This window comes from Scomber japonicus, chromosome 10, assembly GCF_027409825.1.
Source record: "Scomber japonicus isolate fScoJap1 chromosome 10, fScoJap1.pri, whole genome shotgun sequence".
NCBI lineage: Eukaryota > Metazoa > Chordata > Actinopteri > Scombriformes > Scombridae > Scomber > Scomber japonicus.
Window position 1 is genome coordinate 2,622,222 of NC_070587.1, and position 19,271 is coordinate 2,641,492.

At 38.9% G+C, this 19,271-nt stretch overlaps 2 protein-coding genes across 3 annotated transcripts; both read right to left on the bottom strand.

Annotated features, from left to right (window-relative positions):
* Positions 1-1,393: 1,393 nt before the first annotated feature.
* On the bottom strand, positions 1,394-12,486 carry notchl (notch receptor, like). Its single transcript, XM_053327388.1, has 11 exons — positions 12,207-12,486; positions 11,061-11,205; positions 10,050-10,388; positions 9,144-9,364; positions 7,350-7,689; positions 6,224-6,399; positions 5,868-5,929; positions 5,418-5,541; positions 3,835-3,932; positions 3,309-3,640; positions 1,394-2,421 (listed from the first exon to the last, which is right to left on the bottom strand). The coding sequence occupies exons 1-11, from the start codon at positions 12,256-12,258 to the stop codon at positions 1,908-1,910; spliced, it is 2,403 nt and encodes an 800-aa protein (XP_053183363.1). The 5' UTR covers positions 12,259-12,486; the 3' UTR covers positions 1,394-1,907.
* Positions 12,487-13,102: 616 nt separating this feature from the next.
* Positions 13,103-18,299, bottom strand: LOC128366657 (uncharacterized). 2 transcript variants are annotated; one of them, XM_053327403.1, is made up of 5 exons: positions 18,149-18,299; positions 17,046-17,153; positions 16,734-16,877; positions 14,661-15,275; positions 13,103-14,206 (listed from the first exon to the last, which is right to left on the bottom strand). In XM_053327403.1, the coding sequence occupies exons 1-5, from the start codon at positions 18,192-18,194 to the stop codon at positions 13,293-13,295; spliced, it is 1,827 nt and encodes a 608-aa protein (XP_053183378.1). In that variant the 5' UTR covers positions 18,195-18,299; the 3' UTR covers positions 13,103-13,292. The 2 variants fall into 2 exon arrangements, with proteins under 2 accessions (XP_053183378.1, XP_053183379.1); XM_053327404.1 differs by lacking the exon at positions 18,149-18,299 and adding an exon at positions 17,724-17,841.
* Between the last annotated feature and the right edge of the window lie 972 nt (positions 18,300-19,271).

Here is a 19,271-nt window from a genome sequence, read left to right on the forward strand (position 1 = left end):
GAAGAATACACAAAAACTGCTGCTGAAATGTTTAAGCGTGTGTGTCAAAAGACTTCTGTATATGTTTAGCTTGTGTAGATCAAATTAAACAAAACCAAGAAGTCAGAGGTTAAGTTAAAATCCTCACATTTGTGCTTTTCCTGAAGAATTAGAAAGCCAAAATAAGAATAGGGTAATATATAGAGTCAGTTGGGGGCCTCTGTTGTTGGTTTTGCAGCAGAAACAGCAACAAACTGTTAAGTGCTAATGCTGAAAAAAGTGTGATTCAGACCAGTGTTCCCAGTAGGAGCACTGCCCTGAGCTGTGACTTAACTCTCAGCCTTGTTATCTGAGGGGGGGGGGGGGGGGGGTTGACCATTAACAGGGATTAACCACACAGCCAGCGGGCCATCACCAAAACAAGGAGCATAAATTCACATTTTGTTGATGTGAAACTGATTTACTTAAAACGAAGCTTCGAGCTCAGAGCTTTGTGTATCAGTATCAGGACGTATAACATGTACAAAGTGTTTGAAGGAAGAGAGTGTGTAAATTTAATAAATGGGAGTAGGCATAGGCCGGTATGAGATTCTGGCGGTATGATAACCATAAGCAAAAATATCACGGTTTCACGGTATGGCAGTATTATGATTACAGCTCTAAAATATTCCTAAAAGGAAGAAAAATAAAGACAGACATGTTCATTTAACCTGAATCTGTAATGACAGTGTGAGGGGTCGTGATACTCTACGCTGCAGCTGCACCACCTGAGGGATTTCTGACCAGCACTTCCTGTCTTTGACCAGACTAAAAACAGCTCATACCTTAGGAACGGTACGACAGAAAATTTGGAGGTTTCGGTTATCGTGTCAAACATGCGGCCCGTGGGCCAGAACCGGCCCGCCAAGGCGTCCAATCCGGCCCACTTTCCTTCCTGTCTTCTTTTCCTTCCTACCCTCCTGTCAACTGTCCTTCTTTCCTTCCTCCCTTTCTTACTTCTTTCCTTCCATGTTTCCTTAATTTTCTTTTCCTTTCTTCCTTCCTTCCCTGTCTTCTTTCCTTCTTTGTTTCCTTCCCTCCATCCTTCCTTCCTTCCATCTTTTCTTCATCTTCTTTTCCGTCCTTCCTTTCCTTCCTTTCTTGTCTTCTTTTCATTTCTTCCTTCCATCCTTCCTTCATCTTCTTTTCCTTTCTTCCTTTCCTTCCTTTCCTTCCTTCCATTCTTCCTTTTGTCTTTCCTTCCTATCACTTTTCCCTTCTTTCCATCTTTTTATTGGTCCTGCCCACATGAGATCAAATTAATATTAATATTAATATCAACAGGCACAGTGTGAATCCCCGTGGTGTGATGTAAATCAAGAGTATTTGAAAATAAAACTAAAGAGCCATTAAATTGAATATTTCCATGAAAAGTCATTTTATTGCATGCATCAGCAAGGATTCTGACATCATTTTTTTTCTTTTTCTTTGGTCATTTGTACTGGATTATTTGTGAAATAATCAGAATACAACCCGTTACATTACAATATTCTGGATGTTCACATGCTTCACTGGCTGTCATCTCAGACATGCTCTGTTATATATTTGACTGTGTGTGCATTGTAAGAGAAAAATATTCACAAGTAATATAATAAAGCCCTCCCCACAAAAATCAAACAAAACAAAACATAATAATAATTTAGGCAAGGCTGAGTGAAAATTGGTAAGATGAGACAGGAAGTAACATCTCCAAGTGCTGCTGTGTATTATAACAGGTGCACATTGGAATATAATTGAGGTCCCAAAAATGTAAATGCAGGTTAGACTCCCTCCAGGTTTCTTGTAAGCCTTCTGCTTTTTATTGGGATTATTTTATTCACATGTTCTTAAATACTATTTTTTGTTAATGGCTGAAAGGAAAAGCAGCTGAATTGCTTCTCTCTCTCTCTCTACAAGGCTGTCTGTGTGGAGTCGGCTGTGTTGTTTGACCTCTCCCCTCTGGATTTCTGCTCTGAGTTTGAGAAGCCAACCGCTGCTTGTTCTGCTCTATTGGGATTGTCGCTATTTAAAACTAGCAGGTGATCTGGTTGGGCGGCAGCATCTGCGGGAGGTGAAACAATCACTCTTTCTATGTGCTCATTGACTGTTCTTTCTGTCACTATACCATAATTGGGCTCTGGCTGGTGGGCACTGGAGCGACGCTGCAATGCATGCTGGGTGCAGGAAAAGGAACGCTGCCGAGGAGCGGGCTGGGGTGACAGGAAGTGTGGCGTCGCAGCTCTGGGAACTTCATGATGCCTTTCTCGATCCTCGTCTTCTGAGGTAACCTCCTGTAAGGTGCTGATTGGCCGAGGGGAGCGGCCCATGATTCTTGGTGGGACCAGCGCTGTTGCTGATTGGTTGAGCTGTGGTCGCCAGATCTGAGGGGAGGGGTATTGTACTCTGCCCATTGACTGCCAATCACTGCCGAGACAGAAAGTCATCACAATATTAGATTGCACCATTATAACAGAGATGATGGCAAAATAGTTTTATCCCATAAAAATGTATTTATTCTTTTTCTTGGATGAAAAAAGTTTGTCTTTAGGAGCCAAAACTTAAATCTTCATATTTCTGAGCCAAGATGCACTGATCAGGAAGGAACAACAGTTCACAGCTGCATTAACATATGACACCAACTTTGTTTTCAACTAAAAAAACCAACAATTTTCATCAAGATGCTGCAACCTAATTTTTATACATGTGATTACCTGATTTTGTAAAGTACCCCCGAAAAACTCCTTCTGTGTTTGCTGATGATTTAAAACTCACAATAAGTGGTATAGATTACCATTTTTTACTACTCACAAAATACATTTTTTCACTTTATTATGTTATCCCTCAAACTTTTAGGTTTTGTGTCTCTAATCCATACTGAATCGTATCTTATGGTGTCGTGTCATGTCATGTTCTGTTGTCGTATTGTCTCAAATCATTATCACTTCATATCGTATCATATTGTACCAAATCATATATCATATTATATCATATCGTATCGTACGATGCCGAGTCGTGTCATGTCATGCCGTATCGTATTGTATAATTTCAAATCGGGTATCGTATCATATTGTATCCTATCAAATTGTATCGTATCGTATCATGTCGAATCGTATTGTGTTGTATCGTATCGTGTTGTATCGTATCAAATCATATCGTATTGAATCGTATCGTATTGAATCGTATCAAATCATATGTCATATCCTATCAGTGAGTGAACACAAGTCATCATCTCATCTCATGATCCACTCAGAGGGCCAATAAAGAAACATCTGTCAAACATCTGCGCCTGTATGATCCTTATATATGGTTACCCTTGTGGTGGTGGGGTCATATCCCGATGCCCTATGATCCCAGAGAAGGAGGCACTTCTTCCAGGAATGCCTTGTGCTCCGACCCACGGCGAGTACATCAGAGTTCGCTCCTCCCACATCATCTCGTTGGTCGACTCCACTGGAACAGGCCCTCTTTGGATTTGGTGAGCTAAAAGGAGCTCCAGGACTTGGTGGCGCATGCCCTCTCTGGCCACGTCTATCGGACGACGTCCTCTGCGGTCGTGCAGCTCAAGGTTGGCACCGTGAAGGAGCAGAAGTCTGGAGGTATCATAGCAGCCATGCAGGGCGGAGAGGAAGAGCGGTGTCTCACCCTATAGGAGAAATCAGGAATACAATATACTTTTGTAACAGTTGGAGGATATTTAATCAAATCCATCTTATATTACAAGTCTTGTGGTGGTCTACCCAACATGCCCAATGCTCACAAGACATTTAAAAACTATTAATACATTTATGAGACTCACAAAAATAGTAAAGATAGCAACTGTCCACTGTCAAAGCTTACCTTGTTGTCTTGCAGGTCCACAGCGGCCCCATAGCGTATGAGAGTCCTTGTTAGGGAGAGGTGGTTAACTGAGCATGCCCAGTGGAGGGCTGATCTCCCTGAGAGAGACAGTGTGTGTTCAGAGTGGAGGGGAAGTGAGGGGGAAGAGGGGAGGGAGTAAGTCAGCCAATGAACAACCATTACACAACAGAGTCAAGCCCAGATGGTGAAGAGAGGAGGAATGATGGGATGTGGAGATGAACTGCTTCAGCCAGAAGTGAGAAAAAGACGAATAGAAACATGACGTAAAGATAGAAAAGAGAAGAGATGCTGAATGAGAGAGATAGAGAGAGATCAGAGATGTCAAAGAGACAGCACTTGCAAAAGTAAATGAGCAACAAAGTTAATGCCTATCGTCTTGTGTTTGAGCACTAGAGCACATTAACTTTGTTCTGAGTCTTCGTCGGAGGGCAGCAGGGGAGCTGGAGAAGCAGGGAGAGGAAAGAGAGGGAAGACATGGACAGAAGAAGGACGGGAGAGGAGGGACACAAAAAGAGGATGTGAGAGAAATGGGGTAAGTTACACCACTTACTCAACCCCTCAGTGTACAGATCACAGAATGAATGGCTTGCTCATCATCTCTACATGTTATTCTTCTCCAACATCAGTTTTAACCCATTCAGCAAATATAGCATGCAGACAGGAGAATTTAAGATTTGCTTGTGTGGTTCTTGGGATAACGGTTTGTTTACTGGTCAGTCTTTGGTCCAGACTAAAATATATCAGCTGTTGGTTGGACATTCCTATTTCCCAGAATATGAATCCTATCAGCTTTGCTGATCCTTTAACTTTTAACTCTTACCATTAGGTTGGTATTTGAGTATTTAGAGGAATTACTCAAAAACTATTGGTTAGACTGACATAAAATTTGGTTCTTACAGCCTTGTACCCCTCAGCATCAATTCTAATAACTTTGGTGATCCCCTCATTTTTCTTCCATGGCTAAATCAGCTAAAAAATTTTATTTCTTACTTTGGTTTATCACTTATTACAACACTAGTGGTTTTCTTATAAGCCTCAGCTGTAAGAGCCATTAGCATTACTATAGACTCTTAAGTCCGAGATAAGGGATTCCGAGATTATGTTCAAAGACAATTTGCACAAATCTACTACATTAATAAATATGACAACTTTGACACTGACAATTTGGACGTTCATGAAAGTTTGCCAAAATCAGCCAGTACCAAAACCAAATCAAGCGTGAAGGGGTTAGAGCAGAAATACTCCACTTCATCTCCACTCCTGACCTGAATGATGATGTAACATTTATGGGGAAATTGCTGCAACTCACAGTGAATTGCATAAGCTCTGATGAAACTGTATTTGCACATATTTCTTCATTACTGTTTTAACTGACTTGTCTTATAAGATGGAAGGAAATTATATGATGAATTAGAATTTCTGGCATTTATATCATTCATACATCAAGCAGGTTAAAACAGGCACCAAGAATTACATACAAATACCATCTGACTGAGGTTTGGGGTTGAACCAGACTTTAAGGTATCAAACTAATAACAGTATCTATGACAAGGAAGCATTACCAGTATGATCGGTGTTGTTAACTGGCACTCCTGCTCGCAGCAGCTCCAAGACCACTCTGTCCAGCCCGCTACGGACCGCTCGGATCAGAACCACAGACCCATCCGGGCCACACCACTCTGCAGACTGCCAACACAACCAAGACATGACGAAAATATAAATACACATTATATATGCATCTAGGCAAAAATATTAAAATCAAAAACTATATAAATACATTACTAAAAGTAAATTAAAATCTTTAGATAAAGTCAAATAAATTAATCTAAATACCGGTAACAGTACAATGCACAATGTCATAGCCCATTAAAAGAAATGGGAAAGAAAATAAATACACTGTCAGCCCCATGGTCATTTACAAGGCCTGAATAGCAATGAGTCCACACATCATGGATCAAATAAAATGGGTTAGGGTTAGGGTTAGGTAACACTGCCAAAACACAAAACCTGACCTGCTGAGGAGGACTGAGCAGAGGAGGAGGCATGGCGTTTCTCTCCCATCCTCTAGGTGGAGCTGATGGAGAGCAAGAATCATGTTAGGTGGATACCCAACTGACACACACACGGATTTTAACATTAAAAAGATATAATTAATGATGAATGCATCTACAAATGTTATTTATGTTAATTAAATAAAGAATAAAGTGGTTCAGGATTCAGTGAAAATAAGCTCATTTGCACCATGTCATATGTTGTCAGTATTTTTGTGGCCATAAAAAAATACGTGTTGGATTCCCAGGCGAATAAAAATGTAAGAAATTAAGAATGAATGTATGAAAGAAGGAAAACAACATAGAAGTTTCTTTACGTGGTATAGGCCTGCGGGGCTGTGAGGATCCACCCCGGTAGTGTTTCTGCTCCTGGCTCCTGTGGTCACAGATGGAGGCGTCCTCCTGTCGCCTGGAGCAACGCGCATTTATATCTTCCATTGAACTCTGGGTAAAGTCTGTGTCACTTCCTATATCCTGGTCTCTTTTGAGAGGTCTGAAAACAAAAGAAAAGTCATTTAGTTTTGCTTTTCTTTTTTTTATGATTTATGAATCATCAAATTGCTCTGCAACACAGCCAGCAGAAGAATACAGCGTTGCCATTTTCTTTTTAAATTAATAAATTACAAATTAAGTCTAAAGTATAAGATCACAAAATGCAAATTACCAATGATAAGAGCACATAGTCTTCTAATGACTTGTTTAGGCTGACCATCATTCACAAACACTATTCACTTTATAAAGATATGAAATAGTGATAAGCATCAAATCTTTTGCCATTATTGCTTTATAATAAACATTTAACTTTAAATCCCCCTTATTTAGCATCACAAGCAGTATACAAATATTCAATAAATAGTTTATAACACACTATAATGTACTTACCTGGAGATATAATGACATTTGAAAGTGTTTATCAATCTGCAGTATTTGTTAGCTATTATTACTTTTGACATTTTATATTATTAAAGCTGTGTTTCACTACATTGATCATCAGCCTCTACTTATAGATGCTGATAAAAATATAAATATCTACTTACATGTGCTGTCAAACATTTATGAAATATCTGTATAGTGCTTATAAATGATCAATTGGGGGGAGGGGTAAATGTATTAATGTATTAATTTATTAATTTAATCACGGTAGCCTTTGACTAAAAGGGCAGAGATATCACCTTTTGCTTGTATGTTTGAAAATTAAAATAAACTGGTCAGAAAACTTAATGAGCAGCTGCTTTTCTCTCTTCTGTACACGCTGTTCACCTGCTGAAATTGTAAAGTTGTGAATGCCGTGTGAACTGTGGTCAAATTACCACAAGACTCACAAGAAAAAGTGACATCCAAAATGATTATACAAAATGAACTCTAATTGTATTTTCCTACATGACTACATTCCTGCAGCAGACTAAACATCCTGTCACGCCTTTTCGAAGCAGCTCCTCTCACCGCATTCTGATTGCGTCCTCCCCGAGTGGTTCCCGCCTCCTCTTCTTCTCTGCTTCCTTTGCTTTCTTCTTTTTCCTCAAGCTGATTTTCTCTTTCTCCCTGTTGGATCTGATCCTCTGTTCTTGCTGGGTTATGTGCGTCGTCCAGGCCTTGGTTTTGCTGTTGTTGCTGTTGTTGCCGTTGTCGGTGACTGCGAACCTGTGTCTCACCCTGTTGCTGCTCTCTCTCTCCACCCGCTGCTGCCTCACCCTCCTCACCACCAGGAACACCACCAGGGCCAAAATCAGCAGCATACCTATTCCTACGGCGACCACAGCCCATAGCCACACTGGGGTCGGCTCTATAAAAGGCAGAATGGAAAATAAATGTTAGAATAAACAGGTCCAATTTCCTTTCTGTTGGGGCTGCAATGACATGGAAATATTAATATTATTTACTAAATTACTCAAATTAATCTAATAAAAGATCATGTTTTTACACTCTTATCATATGTTTTGGTACACAGACTGTAAATTTGAAATAAAATACACAAATCAGCAAGTATTTATGCATTAAGGGTTTAATTTTGGTGAATTTCAATATCTTATAAGCTGTTGGGGTGTAGTGGCGTTATGTAATTTAATTACAAAATAAATGTAACTGAAAAAAAATTATAATTAAATTACAGTTACTTGTGAAAATGTTAATGATTACAAAGGAGGTTCCATCTGAAGTCAGACCTTTAAGATTTTGCTGAGGTGGAGAGTTTGTTTTTATTAATTTTTAGATATTTAACATGTTACTCAATACATATATATTGCTGTTTTTAATCCTTTGAAACTACTACTACTTTCATGATGTAGACTTATTTGTAGCACACATGAACTTAAATGGTGTCACAGTACTAATTAAGCCCATGTCAGACTTTTAACATTTTCAAATGAGAGCTAAATCTTGGTTTATAAGAAATGATCTCCCCTACAAATCCCTAACAGCTTAAAACATTTGTTTGAAAATTAGAAAAGTAATCAAAAAGTAATCAGATGTTAACTATTACATTTTAAACAGGGTAACTAGTAATCTGTAACCTATTACATTTCCAAAGTAACCTTCCCAACCCTGCTTATAAGATATTAATATCTGCTGGTCACCTGGTGAATACAAGTCCAATATTCAGTCTCCTTTTACTTCTGGCTCTATACTGTAGCTGCTAAATGCTCAACTGTGTCCACCAGCTAGTCACTAACTTTGCCTGTCTGTCATTTAGTGCTGGGCAGGTAGTCTACAGACAGGTTTATCAGAGCTTTTTTAACAAAAAAAGTGATGATAGTGAAGCAAAACAGTGAAGCTGCAGGTTGTAAATCTAAAACAATGAGCTAAAAGACGCTTAAATGCTCCATGGAGCTAAGAGGAACTGCACAGTCAGGTCACAATTTTATATAAAAATGTTTTTTTAGCTCAGCATTAAAAAAAATAACGCCCCAATTCAAATTAATCTAAGGTATCCAGGTCATCAGTCAGGTCATGTAGCTGGCCTATTGATGAACTAGTATCATGAATATTACTATAAATAAATGAAATGCCAGATTAATTTATAGCAATTGTTAATACTTTGACAGGAGATCCTTTTTTGTCATTTCAGCTTGTGAGTAGCTCTGCCTCTGAGAGATTTATGTTTGAACAACTGAACCTCAACCCTGCAGCAGTGTCCAACACATGTACACACTGGAAACGGAAAGGTGTTGTAAACTGTTGTGTTTGGATGAAATTCAAAGTTGGTTGTGTCCATACGCAGGAGACAGGACATGAGCCTACCTTTGACTTCCTTTATCACCGTTTCCTCCTCTCTGCTTCCTATTTCCTCTCGGACACCTCTAATACTGATGACGGCCTGTAGCTGTTTGAGGGTGTGGAGCGTTTCGGGTTTCAGTAACATTACGGCACGAAGGAAACTGGCTGCCTCGGTGGCATAGGGGAAACAGGTAGTGGGCAGCCGGGAGCATGGCCTGTTGTCCACTTGGAGGAAAAGGAGGGAGCTAGGAAAGACAGAGAGGGAAGGAAACAGTAGGAAAGAACAGGTATGTCATTTCTGAGGTCGTTTCTAGGGAGTAGATTTGCCTGGATACGGTTGCTGACTAAAATCTGGAACATAGACTGACATAAAAAACTTATTATGAAATTCACAATCTACAAAAACTTACACACTCTTACCTAACAAACAGAAACTGGCTTACTGAACTAAAAGGAGTGTCCCAAGGTTCTGTACTCGGCCCACTTGTAATTGTGTAAATCTACATGAAACTAATACTCACTGTCATTTTTTTCCCTGTTATTTTTATCCCCCCTTATCTCTCACTCAATTGATATTTCTAATTCTTAATTGTATGTTTTAATGTTTCTCAAATTACATGTTTTTCTGTTTTATGTAAAGCACATTGAGTTGCCATTGTGTATGAAATACGCTATATAAATAAAACTGCTTTGCCTTGCCTTGCAAAAAAAATATATATATATATTTTTGCTACTACTCCCCCCTAGTTTTCTTATTTTATTGTTATTCTCTATCTTTAATATTGTTTTATCTGCTTCTAGATATGAGTTCTTTTGTCTTAACTAGGTCTCCTTTGCAAAAATAACTTACCTGATTAAATAAAGTACAACTACACTCAAAATTTTGGACACTCCTAATCAAACACCAGTAACATGTCAATGAGCACCCACCCATTTGAGTTAGCTGGTGATGCATGAGCTTGAGCCAGCAGGTTAGTGAGCTGCGGAGGGTCAAAGTCAAACAAGTTCCTGTTGAATGCGAGAGGTGCCGAGCCTCTCAGTTTGAGGGTCGTCCGGAGGACCACACTGAGCGCCCACAGCAGGGAGCTGTTGGAGAAGGTGCCGTGATGCTGTGGGATGTTGGCGTGCAGGACTAGCGTGCCTTTTGCCCAAATGGAGCTCTGGTGTTTGAAGCAGTCGCTGCCGTCCCATCCACAGGCAGCGTTGTCACATCCCTGCTCGCAGTGGTTGTTGGCGTAGTGATCGCGACAGTACTGGATGTGACCCGGACTGAGAGCCAGGATGGGGAGCGATGAGAGGGATGAAAACGAGAAGAGAAAGAATAAAAGATATGAGAAAACTAAAAAACACTATAAAACTTTCATGCTCAGAATTAAAGATGTAAATACACTCAAAAAAAGATATGTTGGATTTACTTAAAAATGTTGTTTCAAGTGGTTCCACATAACTTTGTTAAGTAGATGTTAATAAACCAGTTTTTTTACAATTTACTCAATAGATGACTTAAGTGACTTCCTTCCTTCCTTCCTCCCTTCCTTCCTCTTTCCCTCCCTCCATCACTCCTTACTCCTTTCCTTCCTTCCTCCTTACTCCTTTCCTTCCTTCCTTCCTTCCTCCCTCCTCTCCTTAAATCCTTCCTTTTTGTGTCCTTCCTCCTTTCCTTCCTTCCTTCCTCCTTTCCTCCCTCCTTACTCCTTTCCTTCCTTCCCTCCTTCCTTCCTTCCTTCCTTCCTTCCTTCCTTCCTCCTTTACTTCCTTCCTCCCTTCCTCCGTCCTCCTGTCTGTCCTCGACCTGAGGACAACAGGAGGGTTAATAAAAATAAGACAAAAAATAGATGAAAAAGAACAAATAAGTAAATGAAAACATCAAATTAAATATTAAGCTGAATTATTTTCATGGTTCCTTGACAATAAAAAATTACAAAAAAAAAAGAGTTTTACTTGCAGTAGCCCTTGTCCTTTAGGCAGTCGAAGCCATCTCGAAGACACTCAGGCTCCATACATTCTTTGTTACATGTCCCGTCCCCAAACTTGCCCTTACACTTTCGGTTGACAGGACACTGGCCCCATGGATCACTAGGTACAGCTGTAGAGACAAAAAACACAGATTGGTAGAAAAATTTGTAGAAGTGAGCCAAGATGCAGTTCTTGTGGTTAAAATGTAGTATTGGTGTATTCATAGTGTGATGTAGATGGTCTCTATTCGGTCTATGTGGGATATTTAAACTGCACCTGACTTTATGCACGGCTACAGTACTTAAAAAGACCACGCAGACTATTTTCCCAGTTTTATCACAGGACCAGCTTACCCACATATCACAAACCAAGTCATTGTTTCAGAGTATTAACAACTATTCATAACAATGCAGGTCAAGCCACGAAAGGTGGGTCCTGATACAGGCCGTTAACGGGAAAAGGAAATGGGACCGACATAAACAGGAAGTTTCCAGGAGAAGTGAATAGCAACAGGAAATGGAGTGGGCTGGGACTTGATAAAGGTCGAAGGTCATCGCCTTGGCAATGAGGAATGTGATGGAGTTGGACAATGGGTTTGGCAGGTGTGTGTGGGGGACCATAAAACCATAACAAAAAAAAGGCATGGACAATAGAGCTGAAATTAGATGTGTTAAGTTTTTTCTTTTGTTTCATTTGAGCAGCAATGAGAGCTTTCCTTGTGGAAGAAGAACACAATCATGAGGTTAATATAAATGAAACAGTTACACAATATAGACTTTTCACTTTATCTTTAACAGAATATTATGGAGGATAAGATCTTTTTTTTTCACCAAAAATACTTTTTTCCCCTTAAGTTCATTTTTAAGTATCTTAAAATCGAGTTTCAACCTGAATATTCATATCATATTGGGCTTAAGTTGCCAAAGAGGCCTTAAAAAGTAGTAATTATTAATTCAACACACTTTAACATTCATTATTAGATAAGAATGGATGCCATTTTTTAAAAACTGGTCATAAGAATCAACAATCTACAGCTACAGAGTAAAGTTTAGACACATTTTGAACAGATAAGCCATTTCATGTATGCTCAAAAGAAAGATAAATCTGTGTATAATTGGATGGCTGACTCACCTTGACACGTCCAGCTCAATCCAAGCAGAATAAACGTCCTCAGAGGGAACATCTTCAGGTCACAAACTGTGAGCCTTTCCTTCTCTCAGCTCAAGACGGATATGTCCGGTCCAGCTGTTTGATATCAATAAACATAAAACTACCTCTTGGACTGCAGGAGCTCTGCTGTGACTCACAATGTTTTTAAGACTCTGTGTGGCGTAGCTACAGTCCTGCCGCTCACAGTGAACAGTTAACTCTGAGTGAAATCATCCAATTCCATCACCACCGCCACCACCAACACCTTCCAGCACCACCACCCAGCCCACTTTGTTCACTCGCTCTTTTTTTCCTTTTTTTTTTTCAGAGGCTCTGCGGAAATCTGGACAACTTCCTGCCACTGTGTGGAGAAGAATGGGAGGGCGATTATGTATGTGTGTGTGTGTGTATTTGAGGCTCTTACTGTGACTCAACTTGAAAAAAAACACAGTATGGGGTTGTGGGAGCTGTTGCAAGAGCCGTTATTTCAATGTGAAAAAACCCCACAGGGTGCGAGTAGACGGCGTGGTTTGAATCTGACCTTTTCAAACAAACATATCTGTGCTGTGACTGTGTGCTCTGACTCTAAAAAAGGACTCACAACACAGTCAACTGCTCCTGTACTTATTTGTACTTATTTTAATTTAAAAAAAGAAAAGAAAACATCTTGAGACTGCTATTTGGAAGGTACGGACGCATACAGATAAGAACAAATGAATTAAACAGTTGACGCTTGACTTGAAATTCATAATAACAGATTGACATGTTTAAATATATTATTACACATTTAATACTGACAAAGAATGTCAAAAGAGCTTATATTTTAAGGAAGATCACAGCCTTGTCCATGACAGAAACAGAATGAAGTGAAACAGCTGCATGAAAACCACTGGATTGCTTCAAATAGGGTGTGTTTTTAACAGGACTTAATGAAATGTGAGATCATTAAGTTCAGTCATTTTGGAAAAGTCTTGGAATCAAAGTGTCCATCAGAAATGAAGTAAGGAAGTATTACACAGCTGATTCAAACACGATGATCCAACACTGATCATACTGTATATGTCCTCTTTACTGGTTACCTGCTTTCTCTGGCTGTGGCCCTGTAGCTCCCCTCTCCATGCAGTATTCCTCCCAAAGATCTTTGAACAAGTTTCCCGTCGCACCGTAAGAACAACCTTGATCTTTTTTCGGGTCGCACAATCCCAAATTCATCTTTTTAAATACGGCACAGAAAACCTGCCGAGACAGAGGTGTGACCTTCTTTTCTAAGCACTGATTGTAGTAGTGCCTGTACACTTCGGACATGTTCGAGAAGACTGGCTCCAGATACAGTTTAGAGATTGACGTCCCGCAGCAGAGCACTTTGGGTAAACTCTCGAGGAACTCCTTGAGGAATACGTGCTCTGAAGCCTTACGGGATTTTCTCTGCGTCCTCTTCTTTGTATTTTCTTCTGAATTGTCCTCCTGGGATGCACTTTGTGCCCAGTTAAGCACCGACCACTCTCCAATCCCCAACGTGGAAAGGAACATCTTTTTGCAAACTTGTTTTCTGTCGCCATCGCCTATTAAATGATAACGCATCGAGACAGATCTTCTTGATTGTGTCCACGGTGCTCTAGTTCTTTCCACTGGGTCGCAATCAACTAGCCTAGCCACATAGACCTTTCTCTGAACCCAATTCATGCACTGCCAGAAGCTATTAAACAGCTTGTTCCTCAAGTCTTCACTGAAGTCAGCACAGAAGCGATTGGATGCTCTTTTGCAAGCACTGGATGTGCATCTGGGTCCAATTGCCCTTTGAGCTTTAGTTATGGTGGCACCATCTTTCTTTCGTTTGCTGATGTAGGGTTTGCCCTCCATCCTAAGCTGCTTCTGTCGATTTTGTTTCCATGTTAGAGGTCTGGCAACTCTGGATTTCTTCCCGGCTGGTCCTTCTAGGTCTGCTGGGTTGATTTTGTCTTCGTCAGCGGCATCCTCTGGTTCTGCAAAACAAGCAAAATGTCATTAACATGCATGACACAGGCATGAAGTTATTTTCTCAAATAGTGGTTTGGTCTATAAAATGTCATTAGGTGTTTCCCAAAGCAATAATATATCAAATGACATTACATTAGTGCACTTCTAAGTTTGGCTTAAACTAAAAAATATTGTCATTATCAATTAATCTGTTGATTGTTATCACTATAACATGATTAATTATTCTATAAAATATATGAAAATGATGAAACATGCCCATCATAATCTCCAAGAACCTGAGGTGACCTGAAATGGCTTGTATTGAACCAACCAGCAGATATAAACCCCATTTTATTTGATAAATTGTTTAACAATTGATCAATAATCCAAATTGTTGTGTTGTCTAATTATTCAATAAATCAGATAATTGTTTCAAGTTTAGAGAGTAGCTGAAAAGGAGTAAAGACAAAACTCACTCACCCAGAGTTACCTCCACAGTGTTATTAAATATAGAAGGAGCAGAGTTCAGCTGTGGACACTGAGGGACAAACATCTTCTTCTCTAATCTGTTCTCATTTGATTCAGTCTTTTTTGTTTTTCCAGTGTGTGCCCAGTTGAGCACAGACCACTCTCCAATCCCCAAGGTGGACAGGAACATGTTTTTACACACTTGTTTCCTTTTACCATCCACCATCAAGTGATAACGCAGTGACACCGATCGCCTCGACTGCGATCCCACTGCTCGAGATCTTTCCACCGCATTGCGATCCACTTGTCCTGCCACGTACATCTTTCTCTGAGTCCAGTTCATGTCCTGCCAGAACTCATCAAACACCTTTTTTCGGGCGTCTTCGTTGATTTCATTGCAAAGCCGATTCGACGCCCTTTTGCACGCATTCGAGGTGCATCTTGGTCCCATTGATCTTGGCTGTTTTGTCACAACTTCGCCGTCTTTTTTTCGCTTGCTTACGTATGCTTTTCCCTCCATTCTCAGCTGTTTCTGCTTATTTTGCTTCCACTTTGACTGATCTGCAATTTTGGTTTTGGGTTTCTTTCTGGCAGCCTTATCCAGATGTGTATTTCCATTTCTGGCAGCTGTATTGGAAAAAAGGGATTTATTAATGGAAGCAGTGGCCTAAAATACACTGACTGTGGCACAAATAACATTTTTGGTTTATCAAATACAAATTTATGCAATAGCACTGTTGTTGACTGTTGAATATCGGGGTTGATGTGATGCCTAGCACTTACTTTACACTGCCTAAGTCTTGTATGTTTTCTGTCTTTGTGTAAGAGTGACATTCAGTTTCCCCTCTAGGGAATTAATAGGTTCCTCTTATCTTGTCTTATCTTATCTTTTATGTCTGTCTTTGTTTAGGATTTTTTTCCTCTTTAAATTAAGTGTGTATGTCGTTGTTTTATTTAACTTTGGCACAAGGATCCTGAGTAATGCATGAACGACAATTTAAAAAAACTTGAACTTGAATTTATCTTAAGCAAATTTTCCCCTCGTTTTGGTTGATTTCAACATACAGTATTATAGAAAGAAATACACTTCTACAAATGTGGTAAATGTGGATAAATGGAGTAGAAATGGGTAGGAATAGGGTAGGAAAATAGGAAGGAATATTTTTACCCTCAATTATGTTGGGTGATTTCAATAATGAACATCACTTTCTTGGATAAAGGATCTACACATCCATTCAAAAGGGATGATGGACATTATCAGATGTCACTGCCACAGCAAGAGAGCTACATTTGCTTATGAAACTTATGAAAATCAAGCTTGATTTGAATGAAAATAACTCTCAAATAAGTCTGATACTGATATGGTTTCAAAAGGATGACAATTATGGAATAAACGTCCATAGAAACATGTGAAAATAACTGTATAAACTTAATTCTACTTATTGTGAGTTTCTGTACTACTGTATTTAAAGTGTAATACTAAAATCCCAACTTACTTATCATGATTATCCTGTTTGTTGAATAAGTCTGTGATATATTTACACTTTTTAATATAAATAGTTTGTGTATTATCAATGTTCAAAAGTTGATCATGATCTGGGTGTGTGATGGGCATCTTTGTGTATCAGATAAGTAGCAGATATAAAAGGATATATGTACTGGCGTGATATTCTGCATCCACCTGCGCTGTGAGTGACACTTTTGAATCCAAACAATTTTAGTTAAATGCCAGCTGATGATTAAAATGGGATTAAAGAATTATTCTTTTAAATCTGTAGAAAAGAGAAACTTCCAAAAAATGTGGGTATGTAGTTAAATATACTGTATGCTAGGGCTGCAACTAATGGATATATTCATTATTTAATTGTTTTATCAATTATTTTCTTGATAGTTGTTTCCCAATTAGTTGTGTGATCCGTCAAATGTCAGAAAATGGTGAAAAACATCAATCAGTGTGTCCTAAAGCCCAAGATGCAGATATACTATCAAAGAAGATCAAATATTAATATTTAATGGTCTGGAACCAGATGATTTTGGCATTTATTCTTTTATCTACTGTAGAAAGAACATAACGTCGTCACTTACTATTATCAGTACCCAGAGGAAGTGTATTCGGGCAGTGGGGAATCATCTGCGGCTCTGCCAATATTGCTGAGTGGGGTCTTTTTTTGGACGGTCCATCTTTTTCCATGTCACATTTCCTGCTTACATCAGTGACGTGCAGATGGTCTGGGTAAAGCACACACGCACACACACACACACGCGCACACACACACACACACATACACACACACACACACACACACACACACACCTCGTTAAGACATGTCAACAACTGCTGTGTTTCTTTAAAAAGCATCAGACTCTCACAGTGACACTGCTGGAGCTCAAACCCACCTGTTGGTATGTGGTGCAGCCCAAAAGTCTCAGTGACTGTGGGTCTGTGAACTGGGGGGTCATTGGTGGGTTTGGGAAGGAGACCAATATCCTCCATTGCTGCAATGGCTAAAAAAAAACACATAAGAAACTAAAGTTATTGTTGCATTTTGCATCAAGCTACACAAAATCCTACTGCCTCCCTTCTGTGCAAAAATGCATTTAAAGGTTTATCTGCAACTAATATGTAGCTTCAGCCATCCAAATTAGTCAAATCAGATAGATACCTTTCAATGTTAAAGTCTTTTTAATGCCAAAGTCCCTCTTTTTCTTACTATAAAATAAGATATATCATTATTGAAGCCCATTCAAATTTACACAGCAGTACAGTGAGGGCAAAAAGTAGCTGCATAAGAGTGAAAGCTATAAAATAAATAAATTAAAATATTATATATAGTCAACAATCTCTGTGTAAATAAATCTGCAATATATAAATCCGAAATTCCCGAGATTATAATACATGTGCGTAATGTTCCTTGAAACACAAAGAGGGAATTTGATGCTAAAAACTCTGTAAATGTGGCAGATATCCACTTAATGTGACTAACACAGACTACTGAAGTCTCATATAAGCTTCACATGAACTTTTAAATGCATTTTTGCACAAAATGACGGTAGAGTTTGGCTCCTGTTACTTACACTGAAAGCAGTATGAACATGAGGGATGATTAGCCTACAGACTGATCATATGGACACCTGACTGCTGTCCTTTTTTTTCTTTTTTTAGCAGACTTGAAATTTTGTGCACACATCTTTTAAAACGTAGTAGCATCCACTCAGTCAGACCATGAGTCAGACCAGATCTAAAAACACACTTCATCCATATTTTAGCGGTGGAAACAAACGCCATGTGTCCAAATCCAGATGTTTGGTGCGTTACGTAGAAGTAGGCGTTTCAGGCCTGACTGGTACAGAAAAGGTAAGTTTGGAGGTCAGATTACATATTTCGCTGATATTATGTATAAATTAGTTAATACCTAGCAACTCTTCCTGCAGGCTAAACGACGACAACCCGCTTTAAAAATGATTTAATGGCTATTTAAGGATATTTCGTGTTTGCTTACATAGTGTTATACATTTGAAAACGTCTCGTAGACCCGTCGGTTCCATCCAGACCAGATCTCAAAGTGTCTCCGCTGCCCGGCTGCTTACTCCATTACAGCTGTGACAGTGAAACTCAGCATCTGTCAGCTCTGTTACTGCAGCAGGGTTTTATTTTTTACTAAATATTTTCTACTGAAGGATCACAGGAGTCTCTCACTGGCAGCTGCCATGTCTGAGCATGCGCACTGAGCTTCCAAGGGCTCTCCTACCATAAATAGACATTACAAAAAAGAAAATCTAAATGACTCAGATAATAATGATAGCCCACTACTACGACTGCTACTATGAATAATAATCATGATAATAAAATAGACATTTAAAAAAAGCCAAAACTACTCAAATAAGAATATCAATAATATTAATAACAATAATAATGATAATAATAATGATGATGATGAAATAGACATTTTTAAAAAGATTGATATTCAGTTTACAACTATAGAAAACAGAAAAACTGTAACCACATGTTTTATGCTCAATAAGTTACTTAAAACATTACTTGATTATTACATTATTGTATTTATTTATTTTATTTTATTTGCTATTGCTATTTTGCTATTTTATTATGTATAGTTTGTTCATTATATTCTTATACTATATGTTGTTATCGTCACTGTGTGTAATGCTGCTGCTGCACTGTAATTTCCCAGCTTGGGATCAATAAAAGTATATCTATCTATCTATCTATCTATCCATCTATCCATCTATCTATCTATCTATCTATCTATCTATCTATCTATCCATCCATCCATCCATCCATCCATCCATCCATCCATCCATCCATCCATCTATCTATCTATCTATCTATCTATCTATCTATCTATCTATCTATCTATCTATCTATCTATCTATCTATCTATCTATCTATCTATCTATCTATCCATCCATCCATCCATCCATCCATCCATCCATCCATCCATCCATCCATCCATCCATCCATCCATCCATCTATCTATCTATCTATCTACCTCTCTATCTATCTATCTATCTATGCAAATGTTTAGGCATGTTAGATGTTTAGATTCTTGTCCATATGCAGTACCATCAGGGAGGAGTCTGATCTGTCCCAAATCTATTCTGCAG